At 38.6% G+C, this 26,150-nt stretch overlaps 1 protein-coding gene across 1 annotated transcript in view; it reads left to right on the top strand.

The window, feature by feature from the left end:
• Positions 1-2,152: 2,152 nt before the first annotated feature.
• Positions 2,153-26,150, top strand: part of MRPS35 (mitochondrial ribosomal protein S35) — a 29,940-nt gene continuing 5,942 nt past the window's right edge. Inside the window, exons 1-7 of the mRNA XM_052789694.1 lie at positions 2,153-2,291; positions 4,264-4,307; positions 5,496-5,663; positions 6,058-6,118; positions 9,391-9,530; positions 14,181-14,290; positions 16,072-16,141. Coding sequence (XP_052645654.1) covers positions 2,153-2,291; positions 4,264-4,307; positions 5,496-5,663; positions 6,058-6,118; positions 9,391-9,530; positions 14,181-14,290; positions 16,072-16,141 — 732 coding nt within the window. The remainder of the gene's footprint in view (positions 2,292-4,263; positions 4,308-5,495; positions 5,664-6,057; positions 6,119-9,390; positions 9,531-14,180; positions 14,291-16,071; positions 16,142-26,150) is intronic.

A 26,150-nucleotide genomic window follows, 5' to 3' on the forward strand; every position in this document is an offset into this window, starting at 1 on the left:
GGAAATCGGGGACTGTGTTTATCTTGCCTGAGTCAAAGAAATCTAAACAAAGAGATCTGTGATAAGACACAATTTGATCTGTTTAAAAGTAGCTCTAGAAAAGAGGCTGCCTTGACAGTAAGTATTCTGAAGGAGGTTCGGATTCTTGAGAGCTGCTTGTTCTAGCAACTAGAACATCCCATAAATGTTTCTTTAAAAAAACCCCTTCTGAAGTAGACAGCTGGATGTTCACTTTCTTGAGTAAAATCTAACACGAGCAGCAGCGTGTTGAGCATGGACCTTTCTACTGAAAGCGGATGTTTAAAAAATAATTGTGACTAACTGGATTCTTTTTAGGAAAATCATGAAAAATTTGAAGAGGATTTTAAAATAAATTAATAACTTTTGATACTGCAAACCAACATGTGCAAGTGATCCATGCTGAAGTCATGAAACAGGAACTCCTAGCTAACACATAACACCTGAGCTTGGATCTTGTTCTGTTACCTGCACTACATGCTTTCAACAACAACAGACCTCTTCTTATGTCACCCTAATGTGGAAAATAAGATAAGATTCAGAGCGTCTTCGAAGTAAGAATGTTCTAGTGAGAATATACAAAAGGATTTCAAAAGGTCAGTAAGGCTGCCTAAGTCATCGTTTAGTATTTGTAAAATTCGCTAACTATACTAAGTGCTAATGTAAACCAACGACTTATCAAACTTCACATATTAACACCACTCTCCGTTTTGTCTTCATGTGCATAAACTGACTTGCAAGGTTTCTGTCATGAGGATATAGATAGGAGCGTAGCTGTGCATGAACACAGAGTGTTTCTCTCGACCTTGACATTGACACCTCACTGTGAAGGCAAGAGGCCGTACCTGACAAATATTCTGAAAATGAAGATACAATAACATTTCTGTCTCCAGAGGTGTGTCTCAGCACCTTACTAGTAGTAACATTCAATTTTGTATTTCAGGATAGATTCAAGCTCTTCAGGCACTCAAGCCGAAATCCTCACTTGGATGCCTAGCTCTCTTTGATATCTGGACATTTTAGCTTCACAATTAACTTCTTGAGAATTTAAAGATTTAAAGAATTCAATTAAATAATCTTAGTTTGGAGTAATTATCAGACACTGCTATTAAGGGTTTCATCACATCTTGTTTTTTCCTTTTTCCATGCGCTGTTAACAATGAGATGGACATTCCATAATTCAAAGTTTGTAAAATTAACAAAAATCTTGTGGAAATCCGAAATTGGAAGGTTTACATTGTATTTAGCACTAGTAATTAAGCACTATGTATCATTTTTAAGAATGCATTCTGACCAACAATTGTGTTAAAGTGGATGAAGTCATTGTGAGATGCTGTATTAATAATGATAGGGTAAAATACATTACAGTTATGTTGCAATTTGAAAAAAAGATTAAAGCCAGGAACACTTTAAGTGTGGCCAGGGATACAAGTACCTTGCTACAATAAAACACCCTAACACCTGTACCTAACAGGTTCCAAGAAGCAGGAAAAAAACCAAATTTAAGAAAAGCAGCGGTATCTAGCCCAGATTTACACACGACAGCACAATCATTTTGTTTCCGTATGACAGGGCCGAACCCATTTGCTTTTTGCTGAAGAAATCCACAGAGCTTCGCTTACAGGGGTTGCTGAAAGAGCCTATCCCCGTCTACAAAGAGCACGCAGGGACTGAGAAGTTGTATTTTTAATTGTGAGAGTAAAAAACTGACTTCGGGAAAGAGCCACCCGCAGAAATCCCCATCCCACGACCGCGGCCCGGGCCAGTCCCGCAGGTCGGCTGCGCTCCCACAGCCAGCGCAGGAGTTACAGACACTAAGATGGCGGACGCGCGACACAGGTGCGAGGCAATTTCTTGAGCACGACCCTACACCACTCTCCACTCCTCCCTCGCCCTCCGCCTCCCTCCCATGAGCAATAAGAGCAGGGCCGGGGGTTCCTTCCCCTTCCCCCAGGCGCCTCGGTCAGCTCCGCACCTCCCGTCAGCGGCCGCGGCCTTTCCCGCTCCCCTCCTCCTCCTCCTCGAGGGCGGGGAACGGCTACGCTTCGCCTTTCCAGCTGCCTTGGCCCGAGCCGGCTTCCGTCCTGCCGGGAGGTCGCTTGGGGCGGGGCGCTACGCGCGGCAGGTCCCGAAAATGGCGCCCGTCGGCGGGGCGAGTTACTGGGCCGCGTTCTCCCGGTGCTGCGGGAGGGTCGTGGTCGCGCCTCGCTTCGGGGGTGCGGCTTATTCCTCCGTGCTTGCGGTGAACAGCGGGGAAGGCCGGCAGAGGGAAGGTGAGAGCGGCCCGGCCCGCTCTGCCGTGGTGGCCGGGGGGCTCGGGCTGCGCCGGGCTGGGGGGGGGGCTGAGAGCGGGCGGGAAGCTCAGGGCCGTGGCCCTCCTTCCTTCCCGGCTGCAGGCGGCTCTGAAAAAAGACGTTTTGTTTGCAAATATTTGCCCGAGAGCTTTTGTTTTAAAAAAAGTAATAAATCTCTATGGTAAAGGTTACAGATTTAGGCAGCGTAAATGCTGCGAGTAGTCTGAAGAAAGAAATGGGCAAATTGGTGTTTGATTGACATTTTCAGCTCAGGATTACAGTGGTACAGCGGACCTGCAGTGCATTGCCTGGTTTTAGGTATTCCAAGTGAGAATTTCATCGTTTGTTAAGGGATGTGTACTTGTGTTAAGCATTGGATGTCGTGCCTGGCCTCAGGCTGAGCTGTTCAGGTTGTTCTGGGTGCTAATGGAAACTGTTGGTCAGGGTTGTACCAATATTTTTCCAAAGGCTGGGTGGGCACTTGTCACCTGCAGATTCAGGAGCAGGCTAGGTTGCTGAAAGAGCCTTTAAGTGATGTCTGATGTGAGGGCCCGTGGGCAGGAGTAAAAGGTGTCCTGACCTGAAACTGTAGATGTTTGTAACAGAAATAATAAAGATTGCTATGAATGAAGCCTGTTTCTGAAAGCACCAAAAAAATGGCAGCTCGAGGGGTAAAAGAATGCTGTGTATTAGCTGTTGCAGAGCCCCGTATGTATTCTTTAATTTAAGTTTTTATATAGCAAGAAGACAAAGAACAGAATTGGATCCATAAAATACTTAAATAAGGAAGATGAAAGCACTGTGAAATTTACAAGTTTTCGCAAGGCTTATGTGGGGTAAGGTTGTGAGACAAATTACTGAGGCAAAAAGAACCCAAACATCCACTTCTGAATCCCATTCAATGTTTTTAGCTAAATATGTACTGTATCATAATGTGGCAGCAACTACAAAACAAACAAACCAACCCCAAGCTCAGACAGGACACTTGAAAAATACATATTGTCAGATTCACCTTCATTTGTCTGACTGTTATAAAGGCCACATTGTTTTGGTGTTGTTTTTTGGAGTGGGGGGGTTGAAAGTCATTAAATTAGAGTTTGAGGAGGGGGAGGAAATGAAGACAAGAAAGTTAAGATTTTCATTTAAATTGAAAATCTAGTGGTATTTGGTATCTTCATTTATCCTTAGGAGTCCCTCACCACAGCTCCAACTGAAGTCAGTTGGTTAAAAAGTTCAGCCATATGGTGGCTCAGGCCTGCTAAAAGGGAGTAAACTCTTTCTGTTGCATCTTCTCTGGGACTGCTCAATAAGGCAGATCAACATGGTAAAATGACAGGAAACAAACCCATTGGTTTGTTCCCCATCCCCAGCTCAAGAAGAAAAACAGTTTGATGTGCTAACTGTTTATACAGAGGTTAGATGAGCTTGAGAGTGGCACAGGAGAGGATGTGAAGATGTGCCGTCAGAAGGAAGGGATGGAGCCATGGGATCCTACTTTTGGTAATAGTGAACTGTTAGGTTTGGCTGTCTTGTACTGCTGGTGGAGAGTGATTTGGGACTTAACAGCTGTGTGGGAAAGCGAAAAGGAAGTACAGTTAAAAAGGCAAAAGTGTACTTTTACTTATCTTATTTTTCTCTCCTCCTGTGTCAAGCTGGAATAAATGATACTAGCAAAATGCATTTAGGCTTGTAATCGCTAGATTATTGTTAGTGTGTTTCTAGGATAGACCCAGACAAAATGGCTTCCAAGCTTTTTTTAATCTTAAGTTTCAGATAATAAGTGAGCAATCTGCAATATGGGTATCTGATCTTCCCCTTCTTCTATGTAAAGGCTGGGAAGTATTAGTGTATATTGTCTTTGTAAAAGAAAAAAAAGCATACAGGATTATGCTGCATTTTTTTCCCCACAAAACCATATAGTTTTTATTGAAAAAGTTTCTTTTTCTTTCAGCTTCAACAAGGAGAAGAGGCAGGACACCACAGTTCATAAGACCAGTAAGTACTGAAACTATTTTCAGTTAACTCAGAGGTGTTTGAAAAAGTTTTCTAAGCTATATGTCATAACAGTTTGTACAGGAACCCCTTCTGCAGTCGAAACCTGGTGAAACAATACACTGTGACTATTCCAGAAGCAGCACCTAGCTTCTTTAATCTCCCAGCTGTTTTCCGTCTGTGTTCTCATAAAGGCAAAAACATTAACAATAACAAGCTAACAGTTAACTTGTATTGACACCATGTGCTGCAGGTCTTAAAAGTAATTTAAAGTTGCATTTAAAATAAAACCAGACATTTTAATGTTATTTTCAGTATGAGTTTACAGGATTCATAGTGGTTGCTTTCTGGCATAATTAAAAAGTCTGATATTGTGCATAAGTGAAGTTGTTCTTGCACAGCAGAATTATATCTGAACATCCGATCACTGAGAATTTTCTTAGTTATTGTACACAAATTTCAAAAGTAGTATATTATATGTTATGATTTTTAAAGGTAAATCGTAAAAGTGCACCTGGCATGTATTAAATTTGTGTTGAACTTCCAAGAGCAGATGTAATGATACATACACCAAAGCAGTCAGACCAGCTCACTGCATATACACATTTGTCTTTTACCCTTCTAAATTAAAAATTAAGGTTTGGGGGAAAGAAACAGTGACTTGATTTTTTTTTTTTTTTTTTTTAAAGAGCATTTGACTGGAACCTTGTTCAGCTATTGGAAGATGTAAGCTATTTCTGCAATACAGTAATTCATCGTTCCTATACTGGAATTACTATAGCAAGTAATTTCAGAGTTATTAATACCTACTTCTCTTAATATGAACTTGTTCAGACTTTCAGAATTCCAGAATTTCAAAACCCATTTTCTTGCCCCCCACCAAATGCTTAGGCACTTTAGGAAATAGAGTTTGCAATTAAATAGTGGTTTGATCCCCCCCCCCCCCCCCCCCCCCCCCCCCGATGTATCACAACGCAAGAAGATAAGTTCTTTCTAAGCATTTCTGAAATAAAATGCAATTGAAGACTGGGAAAGGCCTGCTATCTAAGCTTTAAGAGGCTATCTTTTAAAAATTCCGTTACAAATGAGCACTATTTATTGCTGAAATAACTTCTTGTGTGTGTTGCTCCTGCTTTGTCTCACAAAACAGTTATATCTCCCATCAAATTTTTATAATTTTCTATTTATTAGCATGCACCTCCCAGAACTGAGAAGATGGCTGTTGATCAGGACTGGAGCAGTGTTTATCCAACAGCAGCTGCATTTAAACCTGCCTCTGTGCCTCTCCCAATTCGAATGGGTTACCCAGTGAAGAGAGGAGTTCCTCCGCCAAAAGAAGGCAACTTAGAACTTATAAAGGTGAGACATGTGCCATTGATGTGTGGTAACTTTAAAAATTATTATTCACTAACACTGCCCTGCTTTGATTAAAATATTTGTATTGAGTACTGTTTTATTAAATAGGATAATGGTCTATTTAATTTCTAAATTAAATGGTAACAAATACAAATGTAAGTAACAAATGAACAAAATAGGAGACTTTTTTAGGAATATCATGCCTGTGACTTTTGTAACGGGGTGGGGTTAACTCTTCTGCTAAATCAGATTTGAGAAGAGTCGTCTTATCTCAATATTTTTAAGCAGTGTATTGTACTACCTTAAATGTTAAAAGTGTAATCAGATTTCAGTAATGCCCCTTTATTTATGAACAGACAAAAAGCTATCTTGGTAACTCTTAATATGTCTGTTTCAGATTCCCAATTTTTTGCATCTTACTCCTCCTGCAATTAAGAAACACTGTGCAGCTCTTAAAGGTGAGGGGGTTTTTTGGCTTTGTCGGGTTTTTTTTTTCTTGTTTTTTAAAAACCATTTCTCTTGGGAGTTTTAAGACAATGTAAAATGTGACTGTGATGAAGTAGAAGGTGAGACATGGTCCACCTCTGAAGCTGGTTATTTGTCAGGCGTTGGCTAGTGTTGTATACTTTCTTGTTGCGGCATTGAGTCATACAGGTGGTAGGCAGATACGTCTTAGGAGGTTTTCAGCACACCAGTAAGACTTATATTTTACCTTTCCATTAGGCCCTGCTTGTACTGGAGAATTTATAGTTCAGTGTCTTAAGGAAGATGAGTGATGAATGTGACTCAGTTCTCAGAAGATTATCTGTGATTAAACTAGGGTTTAATCAGTAGTTGTTCTGGCATGCATTAAAAAAAAAAATGCTATTAATAAATGAAACCCTCTGTGAGAGCAAGGTCTGCTGGGGAGATACAGCATCTAATGAAGACCAAGAGCATCTCTGCCAGCCAGCAAGGCAATAAGGAGGACCTAACGAGGAGGTTAGCCTAAAGAAAAGTGAAGGCACAAGGGGTCAGGGAGGAGATAGAATCATAGAATCATTTAGGTTGGAAAAGACCCTTAAGACCAAGTCCACCTGTTAACCTAACACTGCCAAGTCCACCACTAAACTATGTCCCTAAGCACCATGTGTACACATCTCTTAAATACCTCCAGGGATGGTGACTCAACCACTTCCCTGGGCAGCCTGTTCCAATGCTTGACAACCCTTTTGGTGAAGAAATTTTTCCTAATATCCAATCTAAATCTCCCCTGGTGCAACTTGAGGCCGTTTCCTTTCATCCTGTCACTTGTTACTTGGGAACAGAGATCAACAGCCACTTCATTACAACCTCCTTTCAGGTAGCTGTAGAGAGTGATAAGGTCTCCGCTCAGCCTGTATGGTAAGAGATAAGAGGCCTGTCTTGAGTTGCCTGTGTACAAATGCATGCAGCATAGGACACAGGAGGAATTAGAAGTCTGAGGAGTCACAGAAAAGCAGAGCGAAAGCTTGTATGACTGAGATACAGGCAGGGATGATGTGGAGGAGAAGCTGAAAAGAACATCTCAGATGCAGAGCTCTGCAGTGAGTTGCATAGCAAACTGGTTAAGAATTTGAGAGTTGGGATCAGAGGAGAAGCTGAAAAGGATGTCTTGGTGGGCATCTGCCACAGACTGCCTGGTTGAGAAGAGGAAGTGGATGAACAGTGAAAAAAAAAAAAGTCTCACAACTGCAAGCTTTGATTTTCATGGGGAACTGCAGCCATCTCAACATCTGCTGGAGGGTTAACAGGATGGGATGGAAGCAATCTAGGAGATTCTGGAGTGTGTTGCCAATTTTTGATGCAGGTGCTGGACAAACTGTCTATGGGAAGGTGCTGTTGCACGTGCTTCTCGCAAGTATGGAAGAACTGGTTGGAGGGAGATGTCAAGGTTGCTGGCAGCCTTGGTTGCAAAAAGATCATGGAGTTCAAGATCTTGAGAGAAGCGAGGAAGGCAAGTAGTGTATTGAAGGCAATTTCTTGAAGACGATTGATGAGTTGACTAGGAGACATGCTCTATTGGATTTGTTGTTCAGAAACAAGGAAGAACTGGTCAAGCATGTGAAGGTTAGGGGCATCCTTGGTAACAGTGGTCATGAAACTGTGGTGTTTAAAATCCTGAGAGAAGTGAGCAAGACAGACAGTGGAACTACAGTCTGGACTCAGGAGAGTGATTTTGGTTTATTCTGGAATCTGTATTGCTTGGCAGATCTCACGGGGGAATCTCCTGGGGAACAAAGTGGCCCATGAGAGCTGGTGGATGTTAAAGTTCGACCTCCTTAAAAAAGCAAGAATGGTCCATTCCAGTGTGCAGAAAGTTGAGCAAGTACAGCAGAAGGACAGCATGGGTGTGCAGGGAACTCCTGGGTGACCCGAGATGCAAAAAGGAAGTACACAAAGTGGAAGCAGGTAAAGACTACTCAGGAGGAACAGGAGGTTTTTGCCTGACCATCTTCAAGAAGGGCAAGAAGGAAGATGCAGGCAACTGCAGGTCAGTCAGCCTCACCACATTGCCTGGAAGACTATGAAGCAAACCTTCCTGGAAGCCATTTCCAAGCATGCAGAAACATGCTTTATAACAAACTGAATGGCAGTAGAGAGCACAACCTCAGCAGGTCTTCAGATAATAACGAATTGGGGGGGAAACAAGTGATACACTGCAGAACAAAGCTGCCATTCAGAAGAATGTTAACAGGCAGGAAAAAAATCCTCTGCAAAGACCCTCATGAAGTTGAAGGCAACTGCAAAGCCTGCGTCTAGGTTGGAGTAACGCATGCAGTGGTACAAGTGGAGGCGGGGGGGGTGATGGTGGCAGCAAACAGCTGGAAAGAAACTTTGCAGAAAAGGCCACGTGGAGCCTGGTGGGCATTTGAAAGTTGAATATGAATCAGCAGTGTGCCAGTGTGGCAAGGAAGGCTAACAACATACTGGGTTCTAGCCACCACACTCAGGAAATTAATTCTTTTCCCTCTCTTGAGTGTTGCATTTGGTTCTGGTGTCCCCAGTACAAGAAAGACGTAGACTGGTTAGAGGAGGGCCACACAAATGACCGGAGGGCTGGAATGTCTCTCCTGTGAAGAAAGGCTCAGAAAGTTGGGGGGTGTTCAGCCTGGAGAAGAGAAGGCTCTGGAGGGACCTTATTGTCGCCTTTCAATATATAAAAGGGGCTTATAAGAAAGATGGGGAGAGACTTTTTACCAAGGCCTGTAGTGACAGGACAAGGGGCAATAGTTTTAAACTGGAAGAAGGTAGATATTTAGATCGTATATAAGGAAGACATTTTTTACAATGAGGGTGGTGAGACTGAAGAGCTTGCCCAGAGAAGCTGTGGATGCCCCATCACTGGATGTACTCAAGGTTGGGTTGGATGGGGCTTTGAGCAGTCTGATCTAGTGAAAGATGTCCCTGCCTATGGCAGGGTGGTTGGGACTAGGTGATCTTTAAAGGTCCCTTCTGACCCAAACCATTCTATGATTCTCTTTGACAATTGTGAGACTGCATCTGGAGTACTGTATCCTGTTTCGGGGAACCCAATACAAAGAGAGACATTGAAATACTGGATCAAGTCTAGCAGAGACCCTGCTGTTATCTAAATGAGTATGGTTTCTATAAATAGTACTTTTAAAAAGATACATTGCAATAAATTTAAAAAAAAAAAAAACAACAAAACAACAGATATTACATGGAGTGTTTTCTCTTTATTATACAGATTTCTGCACTGAATGGCCAAGTGCTTTGGACAGTGATGAGAAATGTGAACAGCATTTTCCTATTGAAATTGAAACAGTAGATTATGTTTCTGCAGGGACATCTATTCGTAATCCCAAAGCAAGAGTGGTGACTTTAAGAGTAAGTATTTTTGGTAAACAGCCTTTGTTTCAAAAACCCAAATGCTTGGCTTTCTTTTCAGAACATGTACAAGTATGATATATTGTAAGGAAATGAGGGAAATGATTTACTGAATGTCTGAATAAAAAGCAGTGGATTTCCTTAAGTATATTGCAGCATGTTAGAACTGAGGTTGTAAGGTTATGGATATGTATTTATAAATGAAGTCTAAGCTCTAAGATAAACAAAATAGTGTACCTTCTGAAGAATCTATTTATAGAAAATGTCTTGCTCAATGTCTTGCTTGGGCTCTCGTTGCAACTTTATAGACCCTGGAAGTGCTCAAGTATTGAAAGATAGGTCATATGAATGCAGCACTATTCATAAGTATTGAGTTGGCAGGCCTCTGGGCATCAGTGTGTGCAGTAGGAGCAGCAGCCTTCTGATCATAGGATCATGGGGTACCTGAGGCTGGAAGGGAGCTCAGCAGTTTTCCAATCTGACCTTCTGCTCAAAGTAAGGTAGGTATGAGATCAGATCAGGTTACTTAGGACTTTATCCAGTTGGGTCTTGAAAACTCTCAGGGCTGGAGATTGTACAACCTCTCTGGACAACCTGTTCTAGTGCTTGCATGTCCTCATGGTAGTAAAGTTAGGATTTGCTGTGGCTTTTGAACATGCGTTTTGAGATGACATTTGAGCCTATCTGAAGAGCAGCAGCAGCAGTGGGGTCAGTGATAGTTGTGCTCTTACTCTTCATTACAGAAGTTAAAATATTGCATGACACCACATGCGCATAGAACCTATACAACATCTAATCATGGCAACTTTGGACGGTAGTAGTTCATTTTGTCTGTAGGAGTTTCCACTTTCCCTTTGTGTTGTAAAACCTTTTGGTTTTGGCTGTTTGGGCTGAAATTTAATTTGGTTTGTGATTGACTTAAATATGCATTTCGCACCGCTGTTAGCAGTAACTTCACCCTGCCCTTGTAGTCATTGCTTACTAGAGTTTAGCCTTTTGTCTCCTAATTCAGATCCATGTTCAAGAGCAATTTTTCACAAATTTGTATGCATTAGAAGTAAAAGGAAATGGAGTGTTCCTGTGAGAATAGAAGCCCCTGACTTCATGCTGGATTGTGAATGGGTGCAGAGGCGGCACACATTGGACCCCCCTTTGTTCCCATATTCAGTTCTCAGATGGAGTAATACTGACATTTGCCGGTCAGTGGTGGGCATGGTGTCACAGGTAGGGGGAAGAGCCTAGCTGCTCAGCCTTGACTCTCCCATTAAAAACACCAGGTGGTGAGTGTATGTGAATTTCTGGCTTTCTAAATCATGTAAAACTTTACTATGTTAGGTAGAAATGTCTTCTGTTAAATGTGGCTGTTGAGAGACAAGATGTTGGACTAGGGGCTGCCTATGCTGCAGTGGAGAGCGTAATTCAAAATGATACACAAGTAAGCATGTCTGTATTATCCTGTCTAAATCTGTCCATTAATGTTAACTGGCCTTAGTACTTGTAAGGCATTATGTGGATGTCTATTATACATGTATATTAAAAAAAGGAGGGGTTGGAGTGGGAGACAAAAATGGAACAACTATTCATATGCTTTTTCAGTTACTGGTGTTCTGATCCCAGACTTCATTAATACATTCTTTGTCTGATTAATCCTCTGACAACAAAATCTGCCTAAGGAGGGGGAAGAGCAGGATTTAAAGGTGAAAGCAGATGGCACTGAGTCTGATAGTGGTTGAGTTTCTATCAGTAAGAGAGCATTTACTGTGCTCTGTGTTACAGACTATGATAAACTCTCTGGTGGATCTTCATGATAAGATTTCCTTTTTTAAATAGTTTAAAAGTTAAACCTTTTTAATCTTAATTAAAAAAATTATGCCTTTTTTCTACCAGGTATCATACTGGAGATGCTAATTTTTCATCTCTTGTAGCCTAATGCCAGTATTTCTTGCCATTAAATTTATCCTAGTCTATGCTCAAGTGGAATTGTCTACATTGTGCCAGACAACATAGTACTACAGGATGTAAAATGAGACTTTTTTTAAATCAACTGCTGTTCTTTGTGGAGCTCTAATTCATCTAAAATTAAACATAAAATAGTCTATAGCATTGCAGCTAACAATTATAAGCTGTCTAGTTGCTATCCCATTTTGAAGCAAGTAGCCTTATAAATATTTTTCACTTTGAAGTGACTTTGGATTAGTAAGAACAACATATTTTTTGTGATCATGTAATACAGGCAACAGACCAGATAGCTTTTTAGTTTTTGTAGGAAAAGCAAGTCATGTGGAATAAAATCATAACTCTCTTAACAGGAAATTTCAGATGATCACACTGTATGAAGGCAGCATGATACAACTATGATAATGCCATCCTTTTAAGACAGTGCAAAAAGTACTACTCAGTGAAATTGTTTTGCATTGTTGCTAATGCTGGACATCTGGGCTGGACTGTCCCATTAAGTTTAAATAATCATGGTCATAAAGGGCTTATATGCACTAGCAGTTGTATGCTTGCCAGAAAGTTCTGTCTGAAACCCTTTAGAATTTGGAACATTCTTTCTTTCTGTGAGTGTTAGGGAAAGCCACTGTTAAGATAATGTGTTTTAGAAAAAGGTGTTTCTCATCAGTTTGGGTGAGCATTGCCAGCTAGCGGTGAGGGTAGTCTGTTCTGTAAGGGAAGGTGATCCAGGGGCAGAAAGGCAGGCAGGGGCAGTGACCTCCCCGAAAAGGGCGCAGCTACTACCTGAGCAAGGTGAGCAGGACAGGTCTGGTAAGAGTAAGCTCGTCCATCCAATAGACCAGTAACCACCCGACAAGTTCATAATGATAAGGCAAGTTTGAAGTCGAAGGGGGAGGACAAGTCAGTGGACCAGGATTAGGTCTGGTGACAGTAACTAGGATCAGTCAACAGTCTGGTGACTGTCAAGGCCATCCACAGTGACGCAGTAGGTGAGGTCAAGCCGGGAAGTGAAGGATGTGCATCGGGTCAGTCAGTGTGGGCCACGGCTGGGCCCAGACATACCTGCGCTGTGGCTCTGGCAGAGACTGAGGCTGCTGCCTATGCTTAGATGCAGCTTCTCAGTAAAGATGGGGCAGGTCCACCTTCTCATAGCTCCTTTTTTTTGTCACCACTGATTCAAGGCTACATCGCTGCACTGTAGGGAAGGGCACTGTATATAAGGTAGCCTTGAGCGCAAGCGGCCAGACCCTTACAAGGGGATGCTATGTGTAAGGGAACTTGGAAGTACGGTGCCTTCAAAAGTGATTGTTCATGGTTGTTTTAGGCCGCACTAAGAATTCAGCTCTTTTCTTGCAGCTTGACTGTTGCGTTAAAGGCTGGATACACCTAACAGGTCAGAATTAAACTTAACAAAATGTGAGCTGCGGAGCAAAGCTAGGTGAGCTCCTGCTTACCGGTATTTCAGGTATGCATAGTAAATGAGCATGTAATTCCTTAAAAAGGAGTCATTTTTCATGTAATCTATGGAGTAATGAATGTTAGGTGTTTTTTCAAGATTAGAAGATTCAGTATTGAAACCCTGTTGTCTCATCCGTTGTCATATTTAGGTTTAGTACATCAGTTTTCTATTCTTAGTAGCAGGGTTTTTTCTTTTCAGGTAGTGCTTTTTTCCTGGTATTTATTGGAGCTTCTAATTTCTTGTAGTCCTTCAACTTTTGTTAGTTTTTCTGATGCAGGTTTCTTGATTTTTTTGAACAATTCTTTAGTACAGCAGTGACACAGTAGAAAGAATATAGAGGAAAACCAAACCGTGGACAAATTAGTAAAAGACTATTATGTCTTCATGTGTTTAATATTCCTCAGCAACTCTCACTTAATAGACACTTATGTTTCCATCACCATGTATCTTTAGACTGTTAAGGTTCACAGCCTTCTTATTTGCTATTGTGTAAACAGATAGCTAAAACCAGCTTGCTTTACTTTTCATACTTGTTATTGCATATAGAAACTAGCTTCAGACTAACTTCTTGAGGTTTTTTTAAATAAGTACTAGTTATTTGTTGTATATCTTATATTCGTGGGTTTTCTGGTATTGAAACAGAAGACAAGCCATTCATGCTATTGTTTGATCAATTATGTGAGATCAGAAAGTTCTGGTCCGTTATATTGTTATCTCTGTGCATCTTTGCATACTTCTATTAATCTCCCAGTAATGATTTTGAGAATTCTGATTTGATGTCTCTTGAATTGATGTCTTTCCTCCTCTTTTGGATGTTTGTCATAAATATTTTTGATATATCTTAGTATTAACCTTACTGATCTGTATTTGAAAAAAAGAAATATATCTGAAAAAGATTCATTTTTCCATGTGAAGTATATGTGAATATGAAATTAGCTACAAACTAAACTGACAGCTCTTTTTCCCTCTGAAAAAAAGTTTGAGTAGAAGTATTCTCCTCAGCCCCTCTGGTATTTGGATGAAAAGAAATTTACTGTTTGAATACTCGGATTATATTTGCCTTGTGTTAAGACTTCTGACATGTGATACAATCAGAAGAAATTCTGCAAATGCATACTTAATAGCTCTCCTTTTAATTCTTGATAGAAGATGTGCCTAACTATCTCAAAATATTTTCAGGGTGCAGAGATTGTGTTTATCCAAGTAATTTAAGGTGTTTTCTCTTGTACATGAAGGTTAAACTTTCTAACCTGAATTTGGATGACCATGCAAAGAAGAAGCTCATTAAACTTGTAGGAGAGCGCTACTGTAAGGATACAGATATGCTCACAATTACAACAGACAGGTATGGTTACAAGAAGGGAAAAAAAAAAATGCCTGTAGGAATGGTCACAGTATAGAAAGGGCTTGGTGTCTTCAGTAATATCAATTATTGTCTTGGTAAATTATTATATTTTTAAGGCCAAATTATGACCTAAACATACCAGTACTCCTGTTATTAACTGTTAAAATTGTAATGGACAAATCACATAAGGTTGAACCTAATATTTGTTAAATATGGTTAGTTATTGAAGCTCTGTGTTTAAGTCTCAAATGTTACTTCAGAGTAGTTGTCATGTTTCCCAACAGAACCCATAGGTTCTGTTAGTTTTAACAATGGTCTGAAGTGTTTCAGGCATGAAAAATTACATCAGTATCCAGACATTTCTTGATGTTTTGTTTTTCTAGACATAAACAAATCACTGTAGTTATTTACAGTTATGCTCAGAAGGCTGCATTGGAGAAATGCGTTTTCTGTGTTGAATTCTGAAGCATTTAAGAGAATACGTATGTATTCCTAAATTCACAATACACTTTAATTCACAGCTGCTTTCAGTGGTAGGAAAAACATTATTGGCAGTCTTTTGTGTTTGCATGTTTTGATAGAATTCTTTTTCCCCCCTTAAATTTCCTGTCCTTTGGTATGATATACTGTTTTATTCTACATAAAATAAATACAAAATGGATAAAATTGTGCATATATTTTTTGACTAGACTTGGAAATCTGGGTAATTTCTGGGACCACTTGCACAACCAACAGTTTAATTTTCCTAGCAAGACTTATTTTGTGGCTAAAACATTAGGATAGCTGAAAGGAGCTTACCCTCTAGAGATCTGTGAATGGTCTCATGCTGTGTTCCAGAAGAAACTCTTAATGTGCCTGTTGATATTTCACTTTATTTCTAGTAATTTCTAAGGCCCAGGCTTGGAGTGGTACCCCTTTCTTTAATACAGGATTTTCAAGGCTGGTATTTAGATTACTTTTAAACAGAGGCTCTTTCACTATGAAAGAAATACACTTTAAAAGCTTGAGTCCTTTTTAAAGTTTATTTGCTAGAATAATCGTAGTCCCTAGTCATTCAGATGAGTGGTTTTTTTAGAGTGTCTCAGATGTAGTCTTGCATGATTCAATTTGTTCTGCATCAAAAAGGGGGGTGAAGGAGCCTGTAGGAGGAGGTGAGTGTGAGGAGACAGGAGGTTATGGTTGATCAGCATGAGGAAGAGATTAATGTCATCAAATTCTCAGCAGAAGGTTTTGATGACTAGTTTTAAGAAATAACACTGTTTTTGCAGGACTGTGCCTTAATCACAAATAATTTTACTGGTGATCCTGTTTTGACTTACAGCTATGTTGACTTAAACTTTTCTTCTTAAATTGTTGGCTAGATTTCCAGTTCTGAACTGTATTTCACAGCTGTTTTCACCAGTCATTCCCCTCCCTTCAGATCTAGGGGGAAAAAATAAATCTGGTTTTAAGGGAGTTCAGACTTAAAGTATGTTGGATTCCACTTTGGCACAGAGGGCAAAGAAGTTTTTAATGTTTCCTGAAGATCTGTAAATTCTTGTATTTTGTACATTTTCCTACTGACTTGCAGATGCCCATTCTTCCATGTTCTTAATACTCATGCCTTCATGATGTTACTCTTGATGATGTGTAACTCAAAGGCATGTGAATCAAACACACATTTTCCCCAAGATTCCCTACGTTACAAATCAGAAATGTTGATGGTAAGTTTAACGTTTTGTTCAAAAGTATATTATAGCGGCTTGATTTCAAAAAGATTACCTTTGTTTATGAATTTTCAGGTGTCCGCTAAGAAGACAGAACTATGATTATAGCATACATCTCCTCACCGTTTTGTACCATGAATCTTGGGTAAGCAGTCATGAATAACTTGCGCTAATGCACATGTACTCTCTAACGCACTCTTTTGTAACTTAGAAAAAGTTGCATGACTGTGTGCCACTTAAAGTAAATTATCTTAGATTCTTTTCTTCCACCTCTCTTTTCTTCAAATTTAACCGAGATCAGTTACCTCTGTCTGAATCTGAATTTCCCAGTCAACTTCTAGTGCATTTCTTTAACTTCACAAGTTCTATTCTGTTGTTTGTGTACATAGTTTGCCTCTTTTCAGAAGTTCTCTAGTTTTTGACCTTAAGAGATTCTTTCCCAATACTTCGTTTCTGACAACAACAAGCCTAAAACTGACCCTGAGCCTAGCAGAAAACACCTTAATTCTCAGGATTCCTAAAGGTACGTTTAGTTTGGCAGCATGCTGGGCTGCCTGTGCACAGTATTCGGATATTAATTGGGTGCATCCAGAGAAATGGTGTACTCTGTGATTATCACCTTTTACCTATGCATTTTTAACTGTGACCATGTTTAAAGACAAAAACAAGTCTATTCCAAAAAAGCAGAGGGGTGTGTTACTGGCTTTAAAGCTATGAAAACTAACATACAGCACAGTATCTACATTTTGCCTGATTCCAAACTCTTATTTGTTACTTAGAATCTGTCTTTTCTTGGGCTCTTCCTAGGCTTCGGTAAATCATTGCTGTAATTTGGAAGTATTCCGCTTCTTAAATGCTGTTTCACAAATCTTGCCTCAAGCTAGAAGGAGTGAGGACTTAGGCTGCTTTTTTGAGCTCCCTTTTGCTCAGAAAAGGGATATCCTCCCCACCTTCCGTTAGTTTTAGGATTTCATTGCATCAGACTTAGTGTCCTGAAAAATATATAAAATTATTGTAACTCCTTACACTTGCTTTGGTAGAAACATTTAGATAATGTAAACTTTTCTATAATCATTCGGGATATGGCACATTTGGATTTTTTCCCAGTAGTTTTTGTTAAATGAAATATCCAATATAAATGTATTAAATATACTACTCCAATTTGTTGATAATTTACTACAATTCTTAAGTAGTCCTCTAAATATAATAAGAGATCTTTAGACCACAGGTCTTTCTTTTATAGTGAATTCTTCAGACTTGTCTCCTGTATGTTTATAGTTAATTTTGTTGGTTATAAGTACTGCCTTAAGCAATTTTACAGCCATTTTTTACAGAAAACAAGGTAGCAGTCTGAAATGAAATTGTTGTTGAAAACCCATACTTATGTTTGGGATAACTTAACTTTGTTTAAATGTAATATGTTATTAGTCACCTTGAGACACAGTGAAAACCATCATCGGTATATTTCCATAGATGTACTCTTTTAAAAAAGTTGTAGCTGATTACCTAACAGAATTCATACTTAATGTTTTCCGTTGTTCTACAGTATTTAAATTAAATCTCCATGTTTGGCCTTTTTATGAATTTCAGTGTTGATTTTGATCATTGCAGTGATATAAAAAAACATAAGGAGGATGAGCTATATTTCCCTTTCACTGGAAGTTGCCTTGAAGGATATGTTTTGTAATTGTATAGTGCATCAAATTAAATTCAGCTTATACTAACACCTTAAGATATGTTTACTTTAGATTTCAAGTGCTTTGTACACATGGATATTTTTGTCCCCATCAGCATTACATTGCATTACAAATCTTTAATGACAGATCAGTTTCCAGTATTAAGCAATGACAAGAGAGCTAGATGCTGCTCACTTTATTAATTCTAGATGAACACCACATCTGTCCTTTGCTCTAGCATTACTTAGTGATGGAAGACAGGGCTATATGATATTGCTATGTGAGCATTCAGTGTGTATTGAATATGCACAAGTCTCTTGCCCTTTTATTACCTCTCAACTTCCATGTTAATATTTGATGAGTTCCTCAATCAGTTGTAATTGTCTTTGATTTCCATGAAAAATTAATGGTCTCCCGAGACATGGGGGTTTTTTTGTGACATGTTTTGTTTTGTGGAGTTTTTTTTCCATGATCAGTGGTAATGCCTTTTAATAACTTGCTGAAAGATAGTTTGGATACATTTTGTAAACCATGAGCAGACAATGTATAGTTTAATTTGTATGAGCTGTAATCATGGAGGGGGATGGACAGGGATTGGCCTTCCATGTAGACGGTAACATCAATCCTGTTCACAGAACTAATTCCAAGATTGTATGACTTTCCCAGCAGACTAGTGCCACACTTTTCAAGCATGTGGTGGTGGAATTCAATAAAAAAGAGGGCAGTGTTCCATTCTTGCAAATTGAAGGGGAAGATGGCTGCATGTAAATTTTGCCCTCAATCCTGAAAACTTTGCCTACTCTCTCTAAACATGGCATGACTCTATAATTTATGTTAATTACTGGTTTACTGAATTTTGTGAACCAACAAGCATGTGAATATATAAAAGGAAAAACAGCATGCAGATATACATCAGGAAATGTAATTGGAAGTGTAATTATGTTTTAATTGCCAATGATGCATAATTCTTTTTTTACAGTTATGAACTAGAGCATCCAAGTAGCTTAGGAATCTGAAACCTTTTCAAAAGAATGACAGTTCTTTGTGGTTTTGTTGGGTAGGTAGTGAACTATGTGCTGTGAAGCTCCATTGTGTAGAGATGCATGTCCAGCAGAAAGTTATTCTTAACGTAATGAGTATGAGGAGTTTAATTCTGGCTCATCTGTCTCTGTATGCATGGTTAGAAGACAAAATTTATCACTGTGTCAACAGTAGCCTCTATGTTACACATTTTCTTGTATGCTTTTTGAGTCTTGGCTTCAATAAAAACCCAGGGCATCAACAATTCACTGATTCTGTTGCTATTGCAGTTAGAGGGCTCAGGTGGTGTTAGTTTGCAAGCACCCTTGTTGTTGCATATTTCAACTGTAACTCCATTACAAGTCTGTGCAGACAAAATAGAAGGGAAAGAGAGGAGATCACCAACAAATGGTACAAGTATTGTGCTGCCTCAAGGCTCTGAATATATTGTTAAGAATGGGTTTCTTTCTTGGATTGTGATGGGGGGAAGAGAGTTTGTTTGCAGTTAAGTGAATAAAAGGTTGTCCAAATCAAATTTGACAAACTGGTTTCTGAGAGGTGCTACAGCCAAAGCGAGGTAAGGATGTTGATAGGTTAATGCACTGACTAGCATTTGTCTCCTCTAATATGCTAGCAGTCAATGGATGGTGCAAGAAGACAGACTAGCCAGATTGTGAAAGGCTTTGAAGATGTGTTGGAAGATTGAACCTGCTGTAGGGAAGCTTTCAGAGACATTCAGGTGTTTTTTATAATGATGTGTTTAAGACCCCTTTTTTGAAAGCATGGGGAAATAAGAAAAATGGAAGGAATTGAAAGGAAGGAGCAAATTTACTTGATTTTTGGGGGTTATTTTTTGGCAGGGAAGGAGTAAATGAATGTTTGTTTTGGTTTTGTGAGTGTTAGAGGAAGAAGCAGAGTTTTCACACTGTGGGAGGGAGGGACGGGAAAAGAATCATCAGACTGTTCGTAGATGGTCAGAATAAAGTTAAGTTGAAGAAGCTCACAAAGGTGGCTGGAGTGTAAAAAGGTACATTTGTGACTTGGGAATGGAGAGACTGGCTGAAGCTATTGGATTACTTGTAGGAAAAGTGGGATACTACTGGGTAGCCTTTTGGGCTATATAACCCCTACGAACTGGTAGTTAAAAGTAGTATTGCATTTGAAACTGTACTGTCTTTCCTGTCTTCTTGTGTTCACCCAGAATGCCATCAATGGACTTGACTATGCAGAATTCTGCAAAAGCTGAGGGTGCTCAGGACCTTTCAGGATTGTGTTAGAATTTACCAAAACGCAGTGCAGTATTACCAGTTGGTATTTGATCTGTATTTAAACAGGTAAACCTCCTTTATTTTGAAGAAAGAAATGTGATGATTTTCTTTTGTCCTCTAGAATGCATTCCCGTAGTGGATAATGCTACCCTTGCTTTTAGGAAAGGGCATCTGTAGTGCTTGTTATTTTCTGGCAGAAAAATTCTTGCTGGTTTGTTTTAATAGAGGAAGTGAAGGAAGAGGAGGAAGAACATGAATTCATCCTCTTGTTCTTGATTCATCCTCTGTTATCACAGGTTCAAATGAGATACACTGTAAAGCAGAACAACTATGGGAAGCTGTTCAGAATATTGGCAGCATATTGGTGGATTGATAGTAGTTGCTTCGTAAGGCAGCATGCTGTTTCTTGAGATGGATCTGAACAGTGGGAGCAGCATTAATTAGGGGTATACATACTGTGTTCTTGGTTCAGCCTATTTGAATTACAGGTTGGCTAATGAGGTTGACTAAATCTAATGGAGAGCTCAATTTAGTTGTAGTCTGTTACTTACAGAGGTGGATAAGAAGCAAGAACTGTACCTTAAGATGCCAGACTGATGCATTTGGCACCTTAGTTTTGATAAATGCAGATAGATATCTGGCCCATGAGTTCAATTATCTTTAAAACATGCTGATTTTAAAACTTAAGAATGTTCATTTATTTTCTTATTTTGAAATACTTGGAGATCTTTTGCTTCCAGTTCAATAGTTTTAAGGTTATTAATCAAATATTTGTGTTTTATTAGCTTTTAGAATGTATTCAGTAGATATCTGACTTGTACCATCTGGTAAGAATTGAACTTACCTTCTTCGGACTTTTTGTGTGATTACTTTCAAATTATCCCCCAGGATTGTGCCTGGATTGAATTAATCAATGAAAGGGTGAGATATATTAGGTAGAATGTTAAACAGCAGTTCAATCAGTTGCATTTCTGTTACCTTTAAACGATGGTAGTTCTTGAATGCTGTAACATCTCTCTAAACCTGAATGTATTTTTATGGTAGTAAGTGGTTTTTAAAGAGTAAGAGTTTGCTGCCCTCCAGTGGTTAAAAAGATCATAAACTGATTTCTTCACACTTGGCTCGGATTAATAGTTTATCACTAAAAAAGAGTTCTGTTATGAGTTGGAAAACATGAAGGAGAAACAAGTGGAGCAGGAAGCTAATTTTCAAATAAGGAAAAACATTCATAGTCATTTTAAGGGGGAGGAATCTGAAAAAGATAGTGAGGAGGAAATAATTTGTTGTTCTTTTAAATCAGTCAAGACTAGAAAAAGGTGCAGCAATTTTCCTTGCTCCAATTCTACATGATTTTTAACATACCCAAATGCAAGATGATGGAGAGTGGAGGATATCATTCTGCATTACACAGCTGAGATCTTGAAGGATTAGTGAACAGTTGCCCTTGGATTTTCTATTTTCCAGTGTATTTCTTAAAGTAAAAGGTCTAATCTGACATACTAAGAATAACAGTAGAGTAATGCTGTACACACTTTTGAACTCCCTCTTGCTTTTTCTAGTAGTGTAGTTATGGGAGTCTGATAAAAAATTCAAGACTTAAAAAGAACAGGAAGGAAGAAGGAATCTGGAATTAGAGATAAGTGGAAAGTGGCTACTGAATATGTACAGTAATAGCCAATTGTGTTTGCACTGTAGGTGTTAATAGTACTTGAAAGGACAGGGAAGTTGAAGCCGAAAGATGAGGGGAAGGAAAAAACCTGAAGAATGGACAGAGTGACACTAGAGGCTTAAGTAGAATTTATCTGTGAACCCCAAAGCTGTGTAGTTTGAATGAATTTGAGGAAAGTGTCCCACATTGCTTTTGCATTCTTTTTTAAGTAGTGTATTCAACTGGAAGGCACTGGTGGGGTGGCAAATCTGTGTATGCATGCAGCTGAATGACTATTTTTACATAACCGTTGGTGATAATCCTGAACTGCATTGTATAGCTTTTCTCTAGCCTTCAGTTGGCTCTTAAATTGTCTTTTTTTCATCTATAGTCATTTTAAGCCATTACATATAAGCATAATTTTTATCACTTCAGGTTGTGCCAGTAGAACTTAGTACAATTTTGCAGTTTTTATAGTAGGAGTTTACCTTAATTCAGTCTAAAATATGTGAAAGGATATGAGCCTACTTTTGAAACCTAAGCGGGTCTCTGGCTACTTAAGTTTCAAAAGTATACTTTAACTTCATGTTCTGAATACTTGGGATGTTGTCACACATGGGTTGTAGGGTTAAAATGGGAGGTGGAGGGAGACACTCTTAAGTCTTGCTGAAACTCTCTCCCTGGGCAGAAGAAAATTCAAGATTAACTGAATGGAAAAGGAGGGCCATAGCCTAGTGATTAGAGCATGTACCTGAGAGAGATTCAGAGCTCTGGGCACCATTTAGTATAACTGAAGACTGCTTAGTGTAGATCTCCTAACTTTGAGATCTTAGAATAATGAAGTGTGATATAATTGTGCTCTTCCTACAATAGTGTTCTTTCTCAGTATGTCATTATATATGATTTAAGTAATGCAAACTGAGGCTAAAGTAAAGGTGGTGTCTAAATGTTGTGATATATACTTTGTTTTGAAGTATGTATTACATGTCATTGTGCGCTCACCAGTGCTCAAAATCTAACAACTTGAAAGTCTTCATCATTAATGTGAGTCAGAAAAGATAAAGCTAAGTAGCATAGTGGATGTTAAATTAAATAAACTTTTTCTGAAGATCTGAATTCAAACATATAAAATCAAAGAGTTTTGCTGACAGGAAATGTGTATTGTAGTGAAAGAAGGTGAAACTTCTTTGTACCTCTTGCTTGGAACCACGAAGAATTGAACGTTCAAGCAAAAGGTTGAATTAATAATTGTCTTTGTACTACTTCAGACTGTAGTAGGCTTTTTTTGCAATACCTTGTGTTTAAGCCCCATGTTTGTAGTTGCTGGAGAAACAAGGCTCCTTTTTGATGCATAAATATAACTTCTACAGCTGTTTAATTTTTTGGTCTAAAGTTTGGAGTGAAATGAAGTCTTATGGGGCATAGATATTAACAAAATGAACAGAAAATTATCAAAGATTTGGACCCTTAATATCACTGACCTTTCTTGATGAGATCAGAATCTTATCTGATCGGCATTCAGAAAACAAACAGATAAATATATTACAAATGACCCTTTAGGAGCCTGGATTTTCCAGAAAATACTTGCAGCCACTTCAGCCCAAAGAAATTAGGTGTCCTAATCTTTGAAAGAGGCTATCTAGATGATGGTGACTGCTGAGAACTCTGAAGCTAGTGACAGAACCAGAGATTAAGCCTGAGTATCATTAAGTATCAGAGCATCTCTTGCATCCAATATTATTTTTTGAGGCAAAGTTCTGTTCTTTCTTTGCTTGTTCTCCTTTTCTGTTTTACTTTTGTACCTTACTGGAATGTTTAGGCCTAACAGTCTTTCTTCTGATGTTCCTTGACGCTCTAGAGGTCTTACCTTCCCTGTGCCATTGCTGTGTCCTAGAAAATAATGTTCTGCTCATTCAGAAGAATGTATTTTAACATATTCTGCATCACCAAGCAATTAAAATTTTTTGTGTCCAATCTCAGATACAAATGTTTTGCCTTTTTACAAATTCATGTTGATATTTCTTTAAGTTGCTAACGAAATAGTACAGGTCAAAGTTGTAATATATTCAAAGAGATAAGTACATAATTGTTTTGGCAACTCCTCTTTGGATTGAAGGTACCTAATAATTTGGAAAATGCTATCTTAGCTGTCATTTATTACCTGAAAATCTGTGGTTATTGTACCACACAGGGTATCTTTTATTTCAATGCAGTACTAAGAAATAGGTGTATTTATTCTAGGCTATACAGAGATTGAAATTTGACTTGCAATTTAAAGAACTTTCCTTCTCCTCAAAAAAAAAAAAATCCCACTAAAATACTTAGTCTTTGCTAAACAGCATTGAATTTTTAACTGTTCAAACATTGACAAGAAAATTGACTAGCATGAATCATGTTTTTAATTTCCTTGAAGATTTGTGTGCCACTTCCAAATTTTAGTTAAAATCTTTTCCCCAAAAGAAACACCAGAGAACTGATAATTCTAATCCTCTTCCATATTGCTGTGACAGCAAAATTACAAAAGTTAAACTGGCAGGAAAAAAAGAAGGAAAATGATGGTGAAGTGCCTAAGTGATCAAAATGCTTTTCTTTCCTCTAAACTTAGAGGTACAATATAAATTGAAGCTTTTTGTTAATGACTTTTAAGTAAAAGCAATTTCACTGGCCAGGGTACTCTTTTAGTATGTATACTGTGTCAGCATTTCAGATTAAGCACTATAAAGACTTGTAAACCTCCCAAAATACTGGCTTAAGCAGTAGCATAAGACTTGCTTAGACACAAATCCTTATTCTGTTTATGGCATTGAAAAAATAATTCTCTATATTTGCATTGGAAAGTGTTTAAAAAAAAAAAAAATCACTCTTCTGTTCCTCTTCAGTAATAGGTTTAGATCCTTTGACTTTATATGAAAAGTTGTTTTCTGGTGATTTTTTTTTTTCTTTGGTTGCGATTCTTACTGGAAGTTTTGGTAGGAGAAACAGTTGAAATTATTAGCTGAGTGCAGCTTCAGCCAGGCTGGTTAATACTTACTGAGATTGTCTTACATGTGATAGAATGAAGCAATCATTTTTAGTGAATTCATTGAAGAAATATCCATTCTTGATTTTTTTTTAATCTCGTTTGCTAAGTGGGGATTCTAGAAAAATGTTATACAATGCCACACTTGTATTCCAGTTTTTAAAGTTTTTTTCTTTTTTGTAAGACTCTGAACTACAGTGTTTACTAACATTTTAAATTTGTAGGGGACAAAAATAATCAATGAACAAAACTTTGAGTGATGAAGACCTCATTTTTGAAGTTTCTTTCACTGTCCCATTAGTTTTCTTCATAACACTTCAAACTGAGACTACGCTTGTAATATTTCCACTATTCAGAGTTTATGGGTGCTTGTCTACCTAGGGTACTTTTTCAAGTGAAAATATAATTCCAGATTCACTTTTTCTCTTGTAATAAATCTCGTTGGAAAGGTATTTAAGTTTCACTCAATACAGTCAGTTTGCAAAAATCTGGTTTCTGTTCAGTTTCCTGTTTGTGATGTATGTCTGGACCTGTGTACAGTAGAATAACTTTTCATTTTGAGGCACGGCCACCAACATTGCAGCAATGGATACTGCCTTCTTGTAGCAGGGCTAGGAATGGATTTTGAAATCTCCCCCTACAGTCAAATCCCTCCCTTCCTCCCTTCCCCCCCAGAAGTCAGATTTTGTTTTAAAATCCATTTTGACACACCATTCGGCTGGGAAGGATTCTAAGAAAGAATACTTAACAGTTTCTTTGGCCTGCTTTAGAATCTTCTTGCTCTGTATTGCTCAAAAGAGATGGGGAAATCTTAATCTGTTTATTAGTGTGCATCTCCAAAATCCTGTAAGTTAACGTGTGCAGAGAAGGATTTTCCTAAAGAGATAAATGTAATAACTGTAATTAGTTCTTGTTGTCTCTGCTATAACTTAAAGGTGTTAAAAGCCTCACAGTGGTCTTTTGTTTGAACTTCTAACATGAGTTTGGTCCAGGGAGTGACCAGGAGTGATACCCATATTCCCTTACTCTTGAGAAACCCTATCGCTGTGAGAGAAGCTTTTGCTTTAAAATTCTTTTGGAGTTCAGGGAAAAAATGTCTTGGATGACCACTATGCAGATAAACAAGGGATATGTAAAACAGGATGATGTCATTAACTTAATTAAAACTGTGTAAATCTCCACATTGAATTGCACTATTTTTCAAACATACAAGGAATACTTTACTATACCCACTTGTTGTGCTACTGTTTTAGCAATACAGGCTACAGTATGTCCTTTTTTTTTTTTTTCCCCCTCTAGAAATTGAATGAGGTTCTTTACTTCTGTGTTGTATTGTGTCCAGGTTTTAATGTCAGTCACATGAGCCTTTTAGCAGTGTTAATCACTGTTTCTGACTAAACATTTGGACTCAGATTTAAAAGACAAGAGATTCCATTTATGAGGTACAGGATGCAGCTTTGTTAAAGTGTTATTAAATTCAGATAGATGGACCCAAGCACACAGGCTTGTAGGAAGAAAAATCT

This window comes from Harpia harpyja, chromosome 6 (genome assembly GCF_026419915.1).
Source record: "Harpia harpyja isolate bHarHar1 chromosome 6, bHarHar1 primary haplotype, whole genome shotgun sequence".
Lineage (NCBI taxonomy): Eukaryota > Metazoa > Chordata > Aves > Accipitriformes > Accipitridae > Harpia > Harpia harpyja.